Source organism: Ctenocephalides felis, unplaced genomic scaffold, assembly GCF_003426905.1.
Source record: "Ctenocephalides felis isolate EL2017-DRISC unplaced genomic scaffold, ASM342690v1 CF-g0.4_SCAFFOLD_01886, whole genome shotgun sequence".
In the NCBI taxonomy this organism is placed as follows: Eukaryota; Metazoa; Arthropoda; class Insecta; order Siphonaptera; family Pulicidae; genus Ctenocephalides; species Ctenocephalides felis.
Window position 1 is genome coordinate 165,429,183 of NW_020538040.1, and position 17,636 is coordinate 165,446,818.

The 17,636-nt window shown below is 31.0% G+C and overlaps 2 protein-coding genes and 1 long non-coding RNA gene across 4 annotated transcripts; 2 read left to right on the forward strand and 1 right to left on the reverse strand.

The window, feature by feature from the left end:
- The first annotated feature begins 1,266 nt into the window (after positions 1 to 1,266).
- Positions 1,267 to 2,701, forward strand: LOC113378161. Its single transcript, XM_026618685.1, has 2 exons — positions 1,267 to 1,411; positions 1,960 to 2,701. The coding sequence occupies exons 1-2, from the start codon at positions 1,309 to 1,311 to the stop codon at positions 2,460 to 2,462; spliced, it is 606 nt and encodes a 201-aa protein (XP_026474470.1). The 5' UTR covers positions 1,267 to 1,308; the 3' UTR covers positions 2,463 to 2,701.
- Positions 2,702 to 8,544: 5,843 nt separating this feature from the next.
- On the reverse strand, positions 8,545 to 10,331 carry LOC113377754. Of its 2 annotated transcripts, none has more exons than XR_003367114.1 (6): positions 9,947 to 10,331; positions 9,632 to 9,882; positions 9,441 to 9,553; positions 9,211 to 9,366; positions 8,986 to 9,134; positions 8,545 to 8,908 (listed from the first exon to the last, which is right to left on the reverse strand). It is a non-coding gene; the product is annotated as an uncharacterized LOC113377754 (long non-coding RNA). The 2 variants fall into 2 exon arrangements; XR_003367113.1 differs by having other exon boundaries at positions 8,546 to 8,908; positions 8,990 to 9,134; positions 9,947 to 10,330.
- Positions 10,332 to 11,074: 743 nt separating this feature from the next.
- Positions 11,075 to 13,474, forward strand: LOC113377697 (short coiled-coil protein B-like). Its single transcript, XM_026618094.1, has 3 exons — positions 11,075 to 11,254; positions 12,504 to 12,695; positions 12,863 to 13,474. The coding sequence occupies exons 1-3, from the start codon at positions 11,191 to 11,193 to the stop codon at positions 13,003 to 13,005; spliced, it is 399 nt and encodes a 132-aa protein (XP_026473879.1). The 5' UTR covers positions 11,075 to 11,190; the 3' UTR covers positions 13,006 to 13,474.
- Positions 13,475 to 17,636: the final 4,162 nt, after the last annotated feature.

Below are 17,636 nucleotides of genomic sequence, written 5' to 3' on the forward strand. Positions count from 1 at the left end.
CCCCAGGAGCAAATCTCCATACGGCGATTATTCGGACCATAGTCGCGAACCTTCTGAACATCTAAGCGACGATTCATTATCGATGATGGACCGGGAATTGCTTCATCAAAAAAGCGACAGATCGCCTGAATGTGAAACAGTTCCAATCCCTGTGATAGCCGATCATCAGACGCATTGGAACGAGGACAATTCGCAGTACGCCACGAATAATATTTAATATACGAGAGCATCCAGAATTAATTAGGCAGCATCCACAGCTTTGAGAGAGCAACCCTGAACTTCTAAGAGACTGCCCCGAACTTGTCAAGTTTTACCCTGAACTGATCAGGGAAGATCCTGAACTCATTAGACATTATCCTGAATTGATGATTCGGGGACTATCCAGAATTAGTTGAGATAGAGACCTGCTGAATTAGTTAGACATTACCACAGAACTAATAAGGGAGCATCCGATCTATTAAGATATTATCCTGAGTTATTACGACATATATCCTGAATTGATACGGTATAATCCTGAACTAATCAAACTTTATCCTGAATTAATAAGAGAGAATCCAGAACTGATAAAATATTACCCTGAATTAATTAGAGAAATCCAGAAATATTAAGTCGCTATCCTGATCTGAATGCGGGAACATCCAGGTCTGGTACGCCATTATTCAGATATTATAAGAGAACATCCGGAATGATAAGACACTATGCTGAATTAATTCGGGACCAGCCGAACTGATCACATTACCCCCCAATTAGTAAAGGATAATCCTCAACTTTTGAAGTACTATCCTGAACTAATCCGGAGAAATCCGGAACTTATTAGGTATTATCCAGAACTGAGCAGACAGCATCCGGATCAATGCGAGAATATCCAGAAATTTCGAGGGAACAAAACTGCTCTTTTACGTGACAATCCTGAATTAATGCGCGAGCATCCCATCGAACTCAGCAGACGCAAGCGGAACGTGAAAGACAATTGTTTGAACGGGAACGATTTCGTTTACACGGGAGGCATTCGATAGATTTGGAAAGACATAGACTCGATGTGCCTGTGGATCAAATAGCTCGAGAACATGCTGAACTTGCGGCTCGGCACTCGGATTTGGCACGCGATCTGCAGGAGCGAGCACGTGTGCATCACGATTACATTCGCCTACCATCGACAGCAACGCTGATCAACTTTTGCTTGAATCGCAGTACGATAGACCATTTTGAATCGCAGTACGATAGACCATTTGCTGCGCCGCTCATCGCTCGTATGTTTTACCGCCCGCCATAACATCGCCGCAACTTGAGTCCGAAACGCCTCTCGACATGACGGTGCCCCGTGTCAACCGCGGCTCTCCACCCTCTTACTCGCAAGCCGTTGCTAATAATGCACTCCATAGACCATCTGTCATCACACATTCCGCCACAAGTGAGTATTTATATTGAATTCAGTTGTATGTAGGAAACCCCCGTATAACACGGCAGTTGCATTCCAAAAAAACTAACGTGAAATGCGAATCCGTGTTGTACGAAACAAAGGACTAGTAGACTAGTACAAAAGTAGGCATTATACGAAAAGTAAGTAGCTGTTTCTAAATTTCATAAAAATATGCTATTACATTTCTATAATAAAGATAAATTTGTTTATTAATTTCTTTTTAAGAAGTAATACACAATAAGAGAATTAAAAAATAATTTCGCGAGCGTTTTCTTTTTGTCAAGATATTCTCATTCTCTGGGCTGTTTTTTGTGTTATCTTCAGATTCTTACTTGCTTTAACTTATGCAGAAAATTTGTTAAATTGCTTGATTGAGTGAAAAAAAAAATCTTTATAAACTTTATTATACGATGCAAAGCACTTATAAAGAATTTTGTGTTCATTTCATTTGAAGAATCTTCATTTATGAAATATGATTACTGTTCGGGTAAGGCTTAAATGTTATTTATCAGTTTTATTAAAACTTTGTTGTATTATAGGGTCATTATCAATGTGCGATCCAATAATCGAAGAACACTTCAGGCGTTCTTTGGGAAGCGATTACGAGCAATACCTGATGGGTCCACAAGCGGCACGTGGAAGTCAGCTGTCAAACAACGGCATGTCGTCATCCCATAGACCATCAGCCAGCAATCTGCAGCGCAGCAAAACCATATCCTCTTATCCATTAGGTAAGGTAAAATACTGCTCCGAGGCACCTCGTCGAAGTAGCGCATCGAGCGCCGTAGGTTCTCCTTCCCCAGCGCCTCCGCCGCATTACCCTGCAGGGGCGGCGACTGCCACCGCCGAAGAGAGACCCATGTCGGAGCCCGCAGATCCGAGACCTTCTCTTCTATTACGCGACTCATCTCTTTCAGTAGACGATCATTTCGCTAAAGCTCTCGGAGACACATGGCTCAAAATCAAAGAAGGTCAAGTTGTTCCGACCACCACTGCCGCAGGTTTGATTGCGCCAGCAGTTGATATTGCTGCTCATAAATGATGGTTTGTAGAAAGTTCTAAAGTGAACTTTGATTTGAACGGTAATATGTAGCATACTCGTATTTATGATATGTAATTATTCATTTTCGAATATCACACATTAAACATACATCGATAAAGTACTGAAAATCAAATTTGATCAAAACGTACGAAATTATAAATAAACACCTGGTTCGAATCAACTCAAATATGGTAATATTAAAGCTAAGACATAAAAAACCCATCGATGTATTTATTTAGTAAGTGAGATCAAAATTAATGATAAAAAATATTGAGTTTAACCAATATACTATACAAAGTAAAGATTGTAGAAATCATTAAACATGATTTAATTTTGGAGAGGTTTGAAAAATATTCTCAAATTAATTCACAATATACAATACAGTTACAATTTACAATAATAAATAATGAAACATTTCTGCATTACTAAAGCATATAAAACAGTATTCAGAATCTTGGGTCTGATATCGTGTTCATTTTATTTTATAAATGAATTCGCTCTTGCATTATAGACAAACACAATGACGCTATTGTATCGCGCAACTGTTCAGAAGTTGATTCGATTCAATTCGGATCATGCGAGTAACTCGAATGATTTGATTCAATTCGAATTATGCGAGTAACTTGAATGATTCGATTCAATTCGAATTATACGAGTAACTCGAACGATTCGATTCAATTCGAATTAAGCGTGTAACTCGAATGATTCGATTCAATTCGGATCATGCGAGTAACTCGAATGATTTGATTCAATTCGAATTATGCGAGTAACTTGTATGATTCGATTCAATTCGAATTATACGAGTAACTCGAACGATTCGATTCAATTCGAATTAAGCGTGTAACTCGAATGATTCGATTTAAGTCGAATTATGCGAGTAACTCGAATGACTCGATTGAATTCGGGTGGCTCGCATAATTTAATTAATTTTTTACATATTTACATTTATATTTTTTAAATTTTTATTTAAATTTATGTTCATACATATGTATCACAGTAAATATTTTTCGGCTTGATACGAGTTGATTCGAATCAAGTAAAATGTGATTACAATCTGGGTGACAGAATGATTCGAATCACTTGATTCGAGTTGGCATATATATATATATATATATATATATATATATATATAGCATGAAACAAGGAATCTACTTGTAATGTAAAACCAAAAAGTTTTTTAACATTATTCTGTTCAATTTCAACGTCTATGTACGTTTCATCTTCAAGACGCCTGCCAAGAACATGATCTTGATTAGATGATAAACAAATCTAGTAAAGTATAATTAAAAATTAGTGAGTGAGTATAATATATAATAAAAAATATAAATGAATGCATTATATAACGAAAAGTTAGATATCAACTAGATATTTTTTAATAAACATGTCGAAGAGAGCGAGAATTGAGAAAATCAAATTATGTATGATTGATTATGTACTAACACTTCGTATATGACTAAAAACTTTTTTTTATTAAAAGTTGTGTCAATTGGTATTTATTAACTTTTTTTAAAAAAAAATAACAATTTTGTACCTACGAAAATTAGTTTTTTGAGTTAATTCCATTCCATTCATTTATAATTTTAATTGTTGATATTCCACTCACTTAGAATTTTATTATTCATATCACAACCCACTAATTTTTATTTATACTTAACGATTACTTATTTGAAGCTCACAACACTACATTTAGAACTCCAAGAATCATCTATCTAATATATATGTATATGTATATATATATATATATATATATATATATATATATATATATAAAATACCATGCCATGTTTTATTAAGAGGATATTTATAAAAAAAAAAATATTTTTTGTGTGTTATATATTTTGATATACAGGGATAGTGTAATAATGTAGTTTATAATAATCAATATGTTATATTTTTCATGACAAATATAAATGGGCCAGTGTAGCATTGTTGTAATATTAACAATGTTACGAGTGCATGATTATTACTGCACTGACATTTTTGAACAATCAGTAATGGTGTTGTTTGCTTTCTAAAAGCTTGCTATGTAATTTATAATACATTTCACCCAAAGTCTTCGTGCTTCCAAATTATGAATATTTTTATTTTATTTCATTTCATATGTTACGTCAGGATGGAGTAAAAAATTGCATACTCATTTAGTATTGTGCAATTTTTTATGTACATACTCATCCGACAAAAATATGCATCATGAAAAGAAATTGCATAATGATCGTACTGTCCCAATATTAAATATAAAAGCTCTGTATAATTATATATATATATATATATATATATATATATATATATAAATGTGTGTGTGGGCGTGTGTGTGTATATATATGTGTCGTATATGCATGTGTGCCTATAGGCGTGCATATGCACATGTCAATAGTTATTCAAATATTAAGGTAAAGATATTATACATATTATTCATATAAATGTGATTTTTAATATATGAAAAAAACTAGAGTATTTGTAATAAAATTAATGATTTATTTAAGCTGTGTTGTAATACAAGAAGTAAAATTACACTTTATAGAATTTACTTCATTGTTATTTTTGCTCCACAGCAGTTAGAGATTTCCTATAATTATAGTTTAATTTTATTGTACTTAAAAAGTTTTTAATTGAAGGACTTTTGATGTGCCTTAAATTTGTATATTAAAATTTAAATTGTTCACCTAAATATATGTGTGATAAAATTGGGTAAATTATATGAAAATATTATGATAAAAAGATGATATTTTGTAGGATTTTTGAAATATAGATGACAGCAGATCTGAAAATGAAATGAATAAATATTTTATTTCAATTTATTGCTGAATCAAATAATTGCAGCTTAATTATGTTTTTGAATTACAAACGTTAACTTAAATCAAAATTTTTATATTTAATGTTAAATTTATCTTTTCTGAATGTTTATCTAATATATATATATATATATATATATATATATATATATATATATATATATATTATTATGTTTTGCAGTTAGATGTGATATCTTCATATTGAGTTAAACTTCAAAACAATATAGAAATTAAACGTCTTTATATAATTAATTTTTGGATGAAGCTGTTTGGTATCAATGTATATTTAGTTACATATACATCGAACAATTAAGTCCAATTTGTTATAATAATATGCAATTGGTATCGACAATTTATTTGAAACTTCAAAAAATGAAACCGGCAACTTCAAAATTCACATTAATACTCGGATATGTAATACTAAAATTTTAATTGATTATATATTTGATATATTAATTATTTTTAAAGTTCTATATATATTTTTAACTGGCCTGAAATGTCATATTGTGGTAAGGTTTTTTTCATATTAAGTGTAAAATATGCTCTGAATATGATGAGGATAGAAGTTTTTGTTTTGTTCTCATCAATTTTATTCTGACAAAACTGTGTTTTACCTTTGACTGTGTGATAAGAACTGAACAGAAAGACCTCATAATTATTGTTTGTTATAATGAAATAATTATTCTAAAAATGTGATGAAACCACAAATGTATGTTTTGTAAACGTTTAAAATGTTTATTATTCATATAAATAAATGTGTGTACTAATAATAATTGTGTTGTTAGATTATATAAAGGAATAAAATGATATTTTACTATGTATATTGAATATTTAATTTGGTTGAATTTAGTTATTATTTTTAGATGTTGCATCTAAACCAGTATATTATATAGCTATATGATACTATGTCGTGTGTAGTGTGTGTGTGATATCCAAATAATAGATTAATTGAATAATTTACACAATTGGATTTGTACTAGCCATCAATTATACAATGATGTACATTTTCGATGTAGGAACCACTGACGATGCCAAACAAGTATGTAGGTTCTTTCTGCTTATCGAAGATATAATGTAATAGCATGAGTAATTCATTACAACTGCATAGTTTGTATTTTGACCGTTATATAGTAGTTTAAAATATTATTTTTTTCATATATATTTATTTACATATATTAACCCTCTAACCCGGAAGATTACTTTGGAGTAATCTTCATGTTTTGCTTTAATTTAAACCCTGTGACAACATAATCACATGCAAATAAGCATGAACTTGTCCCTCGTACTTTATTTGACATTTCTTCTTCAGACACCAACATCATTTGAAGTATAGTTTGGCTTCTATAGTCATAATAGTGTGAGCTTTCGAGAAGGAAGCATCAAATTTAGTGAAAAAAAAAATTGTGTTTTTTGTGCCACATATTTTTTGAACCAATCATTATTTCGACATCGGAATTTTTTTATTTTGTTGGTAAGTAATCCCCTTAGCAATTATTATATATTTTGTTGTGAAAAAAAATTTTTTTTCGGTATTTTGAAGGGAAAAACAGAGGTTACTTCAAAGTAATCTTGCCGGATTCAGTGATTTTTTTCCCCCAACGCGTTTTTACCGTTTATCGCACCTTTTCTTGTTTATCTCTCTTTTGTTACATGAAAAACGTGTTGGGGTCGATTTTTTTTAATTCAATAAGATGGTGCACCATTTGCGGCAGTATATGCCCAATAAGCCACACAAATGGGGCATGAAATTATTCGTTCTATGTGACTCATCTGGATTTGCTTATCGGTTCGAAGTTTACAATGGCGCTGGAGACAACAAACTCGTGGATGGCCATCCAAATCTTGGTGCTTCGGCGAATGTTGTCATGCGATTGTCTCAAACCATCCCGGATATGGCAAATCACATTGTATACTTCGACAACTTTTATACAAGTTTGCCTCTGTTGGTGTATTTGCGCGCTCGTGGAATTTTCAGTCTTGGTGCGATACGAGTGAACAGAGTGCCTGGTTGTGAGCTGAGTTTGGAAACAGCCATCAAAGATAAACCAAGAGGATATTCTGAGGAATATGTGATGGCGTTGATCTGACTACTGTATTGTGGAAAGACAACAAAGTCGTTCGTTTGGCATCGACGTATGTTGGTGTGAAACCATTTCAAACCAGTTTGACAAATCCAACCAAACAACCACGAAAAGCCAGCCGATTTGTTCGCAAGCAAGGCCGCATTGACATCGATTGCCCCGAAATCATTAGCGAATATAACAATGGGCGGCGTGGACTTGATGGATGGGCTTAACACGCCGCTATCATATTCGCGCAAAAACTCGTGATGCAGCAACTCGTTTGTTGTACCATTTTATTGACATGGCTGCCACCAACGCATACATACTCTATCGCCGAATACACCGAGAGAAAGTTTACGATTCGCCTGATGAGAATGACCCCAGCGAAAAATTGTTGACATTGCCACAATTTCGTAAAAATATTGCTGCTGGCCTTGTGAACTACAACTTCAAGGGCCAAGCTGGTCGTCCATCATCGTCAGACTTGCTTCAAGCAATTCTCGACCATCAACTCCAGAGGTGATTCCAGGTTCTTTTCCTGTTGGAAGACGTGCGGTGCATCCAGTGGACGACACTCGTTTTGACTGTATGGATCATTGGCCACAATGGACAGAAAAACGTGTTACGTGCAAACTCTGTGCCCAAAACAAAACAAAGGCGCTAACTATGTGCATTTGCTCCAAATGTAATATAGCTTTATGTTGCTTTAAGGGCAAAAATTGTTTCGTAGAATATCATAACAAAAAATAATTAATTTCTACTACATTCCATTGTTCTTTCATTCACTTTTTTCAATAAATACCATACAGAATAAAAATATCTAGCTGTATCAAATTTTTCACTGAACCCGTCAAGATTACCCAGTAAACATGCGATATGGCCACAACATCGTGGCAATATTTTATTTAGGTCGTGTGACATGCGGTTCCCATATTCATTTTCCTCGATATTTAATGGATACGGCCGCAAATTTATGTAACTATCGAACAACTATCGAGGTTCGGTCTCTGGCGCACGTGGCGTTCGTGATACATGAAAATCGACGTTGACCCACATATGTTTGTTTATTATGATAAGACCGTCTGACGTAAGGCGTTCACCCCAGTCATGACGTCATTGGCGAATGAAAACGATTCGGTCATGACGTCATACAAAATGGCGACTCAGTTATGACGTAATAGCACCTGAAAGTGATGACGTAATGCAATTAATATTCTTTTCTGTACGAATAAGCATTTATTTACGTGAATAATAAGAAATTTTACAATATTTAAATATTACAAATTAGAATTGTAGTTTAGAAATTATAAAATTTTAACATGAACTATACTAGAAAACTATTTACAAATTATTCAATCTTAACATATTAATAACAGTATATTTAATGAAAATTGTTGTATATCTAATGAACGTAATTCTATTTTTGGGGCGTGAAGTGTGAAGTGTTGCATAAGTATTCTATCGCCACTTCCTTATACATCAAACAGCCTGCCTATTTTTCATTATTTCATTCTATCGCCAGTTCATTGCATCAAATGCCAGGATACAGATTATGCACATATGACATACTGCCCCAAATTTTGGAAGTTTTCTAAAACAAATTCAAACATAATGTGATTTACTGTATATAATATAATATATATATACAGCTACCATATGTGTAGCTACCTACATGTTCAGGGTACAAATTTCGATCATCTTAAAGTCGCTTTTACACATACATATTTAACACTGACTGATTTCATTCTATCGCCAGTTCAATACATCAAATGCGAGGATACAGGATATTCATATATGATGTACTTCTTGGAAGTTTTCTAAAACAATTTGAAACATAATGTGTTTTATTGAATCTAATAATATATATACCACTCCATATGTGTAGCAACTTACATATTCAGGAGACAAATCTAAATCGTCTTCGAGTTGCTTTTGCACATACATTTTTTTTAACCTGATTGAATTCATTCTATCTTCAGTTCATTATACATCAATACATCAATCAAGTTCATGCATATATGACATACTGTTCCCAATTTTAGAGGTTTTCTAAAACAATTATAAATATAATGTATTTGTTACCAAATAATATATATACAGCAACTCTATATGAATCAACTTACATATTAAGAAGATAAATCTCCATTATCTTCAAGTTGCTCCTAAACATACATTATTTGAGCCTGTCTAAAGATCTGTATATTGTTCATCGTTTCATTCCAATTTTGTACGACTTCTGAAATAAATATGAACATGGCATACGTGTTTGCTGTTTATATATATTTGTATAGCTATTATATTTGTAGTGACTTACATATTCAAACAATCATTCTCGATCCGCTTCTCAACCTTTCTCAACGACTAATTTAAGAGATTTAAGAAGTGAGGTTATGTCGAACACATGGATATGTTAATGTCTTAATTTAGTAAAATAATTATTTTAACCTTGCTAAACGATCCTTATTATTGTCCTCAGATTTTGTAAGATATGCTATTTGGTTACCTCCTTTGTCATCTAAAGAAATCGACATAAAATAACGTTTCTTCATCCCAGGATATAATGCACTAAATGGAATTCAAAATCGTGAAGTAATTACATATCTATATAAATAATATATGATATACTTACGGTGTCATTTTTCTACACTTTTCTACAATTATCACTATAAACAAGTTGCTTAACTAAACGAATGTAATTATTATACAAAAGAAAATATAACTTGATACATGACAAATTCCTGACATATTGCGCCATTTTGTACGCGGTTAGTTTAGCTTTCGTCAAAGGAACAGTCAAACCGCTTGAGTCGGTTCAGCCAGTGGCCACGGCGCGCTGATGTAAAGCTTTCTTTGTATGGTCACACACACCAGCACACAACGCACACAACGCAGCGCACGACGCGTTTGCTTCACGCCGTGTGACGTCATTGATTATGCTTTGCATGTGTGCTAACACACACCAGCGCACGACATGTATCTCACATGAAATTCAACGATGTCATCAACCCCTACGGCGCGTGTTTATGTCGCGTGAGTCCACTCAATGCGAGCTTTGCGTGTATTGTAACACACACAAGCGCACGCAAGTTTAAAATCCTCTTGTGGCGTAGATTCGATAACCGCATTATAATAACGATGTCGATATTATAGAAGATCACATCGCGTGTTTACTGGGTACTTTGAAGTAATCTTCACCTTTTTGTACCTGGTAGCTAAACGGTAAGTCAAATTGAAAATCTAATGATGCAGAAGTGTTTGTTATGGTCAAATTAGTCTAGAAAAAATTGTTCTGACTTTTTTTACTGGCTCTATCAAAAACTCGGGTTAGAGGGTTAAATGTTATATATATATATATATATATATATATATATTTATATATATTTATATATATATATATATATATGACTTTAATAAATTGCCACTGAATTTTTAGACCCCTCCGACTTCTAGTTTTTATTTTATAGCAATCTGACAAAATCGACAATTCTCGCAATGGGGGACCATTGACAAATTTTTAGGCTAAAAATCGATGTCGCTCTAATTTGACTAATATTCAAAAAGTACATTCATTATGACTTTAATAAATGCCTATGATAGTAATCTTCACCCTGATTTTAGGTTTAAATTGCCCGGGCTCTAAGGCACGAATTTCCCTATGTGGATTTTTTTTCTGTATGTTGGTACACAGGCCTCATTAATACTTGACGCCTGTTTGACGTACATGAACGATATGTCATTTCATGCTATGTGAATTAAAATTCCCATCGTTTTTAAAACATTGTGTGCAATTTGTATTGATTTATATAGTAAAAAATACTGTTGGTATTTAATGAGAACGGCGCATTTAATACATCTGTCATTGTAATTTACAAAATGTCCACTATAGGTTCTAAATTGCACGACGATAATATTCCATTGGCTGATGATGATCCTCAAGGTATGTCAACATAGGAATTTGACTATGTACAAAATGTGATAAATATTGGTTTACTAAAGATTAATATTAATGTAACATAGAATATTTGAGTAAGGCTTATATATATACTGACGATAGAATTACATTTTTGTCGAATTGTTTGTAATAATTATTATGAATTTTTTCACTTTAAGTTTACGCTTAGAGTAAGAAACAAAGTTTCAACAACTTTTGATAATAATGTCCACATTTGATTTTTAAATTCTATGTTTACAATAGTATGTACCCAATAAACATAAACAAAAACATATACCATAAACAAAAAATTTCAAAAGTACCCTGGTACAACATTCTGTCGAAAATGCCCACTCGTTTAACTTTACTCCAAAAATTTTATATCATGAAAATTGCATCTTTAAGAGGTTATTTGCGGAAAGTTGTCTTATACTTATGAACACTTCAAATACTGTTAACATTAGATCAGATCACAACCTGTTACATGATTCTTATTTACATTTTTTACACTTTTTGACAAATAATTAAAATCGACATCCATTTAAGATCTATAATTTAAGTATTTACATCCTGATATATAAAAACAACTCGCACACATATATACACAGATTTTAAGTCAAGTGTTTTCTTTTTAAAAATGCATCCGTTCAATAATAATCAATTTGTTACCAATAGTCGACTCATAACATCGAGGGAATATTACTTTTTGTTCCACATAACAAACTCAAAAAAGACATGATTTAAAGAAATTTTGAATTACAAAATTTGTTTCTTTGTCTGAAAAGAAATTCATAAATTACTTTTTTTGATAAAATCTTTTTTAGTGAAAAAGTATAAGTGTATAATCAATCATACAGGTAATTAATTCTGTTTTTTCAGTAACCTTTTCTTAAAACTATCTTAAACTTTCTTATTTTATTAAATATTTTGTTATATAACTCATTTCACTCATTTATCTTTATCGTTTTCATTTTGATTATATTGCCATATTTCTGTACATTATTTTCTCCACAATTTTATCCATTTTATATATAAAACATCCATCATCTTTACTTTTCTTAAACATATTGTTTGCTTAAATATTAACTTGACAGTTGTTATGAAGATGGACTTACCTAGTTCTGAAACGTCGACAGTAAATAAATAAAAAAATGGTTATTTAAAAAACTTTTGTTTTTCTATTACTTTTTAGACTCTTTGTATATATATATATATATATATATATATATGATTTTTTACAAAGTAATCTTTTCAGCTATAATTGCTGATGATGCTGATGATTCGGGTCTAGGCCATGGTAGGTCGATGGATTCTCTTCCTAGTTCATTTACAGGGAGCTCTAGTCCTGGACCCCCACACTCCTTAGAACCAGATTGTAGTGTTGATGAACAAGAAGAGAGGGCTAGATTGATATCACAAGTGTTAGAACTGCAGAATACTTTGGATGGTGAGATATTTAAAGTTATAAATAATAATAAAATAATTTTTGAAAATCATGATAGAAACTATTTGCTAAACTAAGAATGCAGATTTTTTTTTCTGAAATCGCAATTTTATATAAAATTTTATATATGAATTTATTTATAAATGTTGGTTTATAAATATTGTTTTTAGATCTTTCTCAACGAGTTGATTGTGTTAAAGAAGAAAATCTTAAATTACGTTCTGAAAATCAAGTCCTGGGGCAATATATTGAAAATTTAATGTCTGCTTCATCTGTCTTTCAAACAACAAGCCCAAATGCAAAAAAGAAATGAGTGATTAATAAAATATGAATACTGAATGTATTCGATAATAAACTCTAAAGTTTTAATTTGCAGTACAATTTAACTTTAAATATTTATTGCTTTATTTACTTTAATGCAATGCTTTGAACAAGAACCTAGCAAGCACTTCCTATATTTTTGACGGTTTACGAATTCATCAAATAAAGCATTTATTCGTACTGCTAATTAAAAACGGAATTTCAAAATGCAAAAGGTGGTGAGAAATTTGTAAGATTTTAATTGTAAGGCTTATTTCAACAAAATTTATGTAAAAATATTTATTATATTTATTACATATTTTGCATATATATTTTTGAAACATGTTAAGGATCACTGATTAGTATAGATTGAGTTAAAAAGATATTTATTTTATCTATTAAGTAAACTTAAAATGTTTCAATATTTTTTGCACTTGTACTTCAAGTTTCTAACTACATAGAAAAGTAAAGAGTACATTACTTTAAAACCAAAATTAATACTAAGGGCCTTTGACAGCAATGTTTTTATGCTGCTTTGTCCTGATTTCAATGATAAATATGTGTATTTTATGTAATCATACTTTAAATTATTTTTTATTATTTTTGCTTCACACCAATGCAAAGTTTTAAATGTAGAGATTTTCTGATATGAGATTATTAGATCCTACCAGAAGAGTTGGCTTTGTAACATTTTTTCTCTTTTGTACATGAAATTTTAGACAAGACTTGCAAAAATATAAATTCATATTGTATGCACAAGTATCTAAACACATTCTAGATTTAAGAGATTTTAATTATATAATAAATTAATATGACAAATTTCATTTTCTGTGAACGAGACCAAATAATTTGGAATATTATTGACTAAGTTTTTGAGGTGAAATAAAAAATCACAAAGTACATTACTATAGAACAATAAATTGTTTTTTTCTTCCTCTGAACACACATTTGTTCAATTAATTTTAATGCAAATAAGATGTGGTGCTTAGAAAGAAACCAGTGGATGTTATGCTTTTCATCGAGATTTATATGAATCTAGGTAATATTATTGTATCAACAGTTTGAACAAGCATAAATCAAGTATCTTAAATTAGCATTTTCTAAAAAATATGTACAACACTCTCTTTTTCAGGTGTAGAAGCACTATTTTTATTTGACATGGTGCATATTAGATGTTATAAATAATTTTGTTATGTATAATTAGAAAAAAATATTAAGACAAAACTGACTAATTTGTACAAGTTTATAGGTCATAAATTAAGTCCATATAGTTTGAAGATTAATTCTTACAAGAGTATTTTTTTGATGTATCAAATGTAAAAAAAAAATGTTTCAGTGCTTTATTCTAATCTTTCAACTAAGTCTTATTTACTTTACATTTGCTATAATTTTGACTCTTTCACTTTAATAATATCTTTATATTACTGAATGACGGTGTCTCCTTTTTGAAGATTGAAATGTACAGATTTATTTCAACTACATTTCTAAATGGTGCCAATTATGTATACATATATGTATATGTATAAATATTATATAATAATAAGTTTATATAAAGTAATAATTGAAGAAGAAGTCGAAGTATAAAAAATCTAATATAAATTTAATTGAACGAATTATAACAAACCTCGAAACATTGAACATGCCCACAAAATAATCTGTGAAAAATATCAAAGAGTTGAAGTTTGGCTTTTGTGCCCATTAGTCTCTCTTGTTAATCGATTGGATGTTTTATTTCATTTTATTTATTCATTTATTAATATAAATAGAGAAAATATTAATTTGTGAAATGAGATAAGCCTTATCACGAAATATCTTTACAGAATTTATTATTAACTTGCCGTAGTATAAGTTATAGTAATCGCAAAAAAATCTATTTTTTTTTTTTTATATATTTTTACGTTTCAAAGGTTTCTGAATATTTTGGCATACCTTTGGCATAACCGGAAAAAATGGATATTTGTGCGTGTGCGAGTATGAATGTATGTGTGTGTGCGTGTGCGGATACAAATTTTTTGTCGACGATTTCGGGAACACAGGTCAATTGATTTGAATAATTTAAAAAACATTCGATTCGCATTGATAAGGTGACTAGCTAATTAGTTTTTGGCAAAGGCAGGTCTAGCCGTTACGGAGATACGGAGCAAAAAGTGCAGAAAATACAAATCGAGTTTTTGAGAGAACGGAGTATCCGATTTGAATGATCTAAAAAACATTCAATTTTTAATGATTGGGAGAAGCGGTGATTAGTTTTTGGCAAAGGCAGGTTCAGTCACTTTGAAGATACAGAGCTAAATGCTCAAAAAATAGTAGTTTTAGAGAGAACTAATCGTCCGATTTGAATGATTCATAGAACTTTCTGCGTGTTTCAACAAATAATTGCTTTAGGAAAAGCAATTTTAAAACCTTTTTTTTATATCGAAAATAATTCAGATTTTAATTTTAATTCTGTTTTAATATACTTCAAACAAATAATTTCAACTTTGCAATTCAGATTATATAACTCTTATAAATATTAGACAATGTTACAGTATTTATTATAATCGATTTGAAAACATTTAATATTCCTCGAACATTTCCTTACGGTACGGGAAGTTCCAGCAATTTGCCTTGAAGCACGATGCCATACACCACTAGTTTTTTTTTTATATCATCTCAACAATGTTGGATTATTTCGAAAAATAGTGTTCTGAAAATAGATGTACGCGGCCCCCTTAGAACAGCCGGACCCTCCCTGAGGGAGCGCGCCACACAGGTTGGGAACCGCTGCCTTAAGGCATGATGCCATGCACCATAGTGTCGAATTCGAGGATATTGAACGACGAACGACGTTAGTTTGTAAATTGCTCCACAGAGCACAGAGCATAGAGGGCATAAACAGCTTTTATGGGAGAGTATTCGCATGTTTACACTTGGAAGTGACGAACTTCATGTCTATCTCCATTATGCCGCGCTGCAATCCGTAGTATCAAAATGGTGCGCGATTGTTATGCTTTTTGGAAAAACTCTTACAAAATAATTTATTAAAAAAAGTATATACCTTAAAATTTATTGAAGCTCAACTCGCGATAGCCAATACGCTATTCTGACGTTTCGTATATCCATATTTAGATTTTAGTGCAGGATTTAGTGCAACTGTTTAAACTGTTGTTAGAATGCAGTGATTTTGTTTAGATACGTTTTGTTTTATTTGACAACTGCGTGTGGATAATTATAAGGATGCCAAAAGTTTATGCAATTCTCAACTGGCGTAGTATTTTACATTCCTGAGTGAAATATCTAATGAAATAATTGAACCCTAAAGAACGTTTATCAAGCGTAGCCTTTAGTATGTTTAGCTTTATGGAAAACATTAAATTTGAAAAACATAGTTGCTACAGTCAGTAATGCAACTAAAAACATAATAAATTGACTGAAATCGATTATCTTAACTAAAGCATGGACGAGCAACCTATTACTGAAGGGGTTGCTCCTTCAGATAACCCATCTCAGGAAGAGATGTCAGATGAACTAAAAACTAATTCTACTGATAGTATAAAAGATTCAAATGTAAATATCTCTAATTCTGAAGTGGATAGTGATGCAATTTGCCAAAAGTTGGATAATAACAGTGTAGATTCTGTGCCCAATGATCTTATGCCAAATAGCAAACATTCGCCTGAAACAAAGACAGAATCATCGGATTTAGAAATTAATAATTATGAAGAGAAAAATAATGAAGTTGTAGAATCCTGTGAATCAAATGTTGCTGCAATTAATGATAAATGCAATGAAATCCCTGATGATAGCAATGAAATACCAGTAAAATCCTATGTTGAAAATGTTGCTGAAGCTAATGACAAATCGAATGAAAACCGTGATGATAGTAATGAAATTCCTGATGATAGTCTTGGTCGAGGTAAATAAATAATTAGAGTTTACTTAAGTATGTCCAATTTGTCTTTGCAAAAGCATTTGGTATGAAATTCTTAAAATAAATCTGTAAAACTACTGATATGTTGTGAAGAAATATATGCTCATTTGACAACATTTTCTTTGTATTATCTTGTTCGATATTTTATGTGATCACAATAATATTCATTTTGCTTAAATTTTATATTTTATGAATATTTTGCAACTATGAATTATTGAATTATTATTGTTGAAAAACAAACATGATAAAACTTTTTGTATATATATATATATATATATATATATATTTTTTTTTTTTGAAAATAAAACATTTTACTTCAATTAAATATTTTCAATTAATGCATGGATGCCCAAGAACAACTTTATTATAATATTTTGCCATCTGAAAAAACTTTTCAATTTATATATATATATATATATATATATATATATATATATATATATATATATATATATATATATATATATATTCATTAGATAAGTCCTGGATTTTTTCAATATATTGATTGTTTCTTTTCCGAACAGTAAATCCAATAATAAAAAACAATTTGTTTTTTGAAGATGTTTAATAACGACGTTTCGGAACTAGATACGTTCCATCATCAGGTTTATTCTGTCAAATACAATGTTTTTTAAAATTATTGATTAACATTAATTAACGATGGTCATTACAGATTATTTAGAAAAATTATAAAGGAATGGATTATGTACCAGTGTAAAGAGTAATAAAAATTA

Bases quoted from the DNA above. Each gene is read 5' to 3' on its own strand.
- LOC113378161 (XM_026618685.1), top strand. From the start codon at position 1,309: ATGACGGTGCCCCGTGTCAACCGCGGCTCTCCACCCTCTTACTCGCAA. The intron at 1,412-1,959 runs GTGAGTATTTAT...GTTGTATTATAG, and splicing joins CATCACACATTCCGCCACAA to GGTCATTATCAATGTGCGAT.
- LOC113377697 (XM_026618094.1), top strand. From the start codon at position 11,191: ATGTCCACTATAGGTTCTAAATTGCACGACGATAATATTCCATTGGCT. The intron at 11,255-12,503 runs GTATGTCAACAT...TAATCTTTTCAG, and splicing joins GGCTGATGATGATCCTCAAG to CTATAATTGCTGATGATGCT. The intron at 12,696-12,862 runs GTGAGATATTTA...TATTGTTTTTAG, and splicing joins ACTGCAGAATACTTTGGATG to ATCTTTCTCAACGAGTTGAT.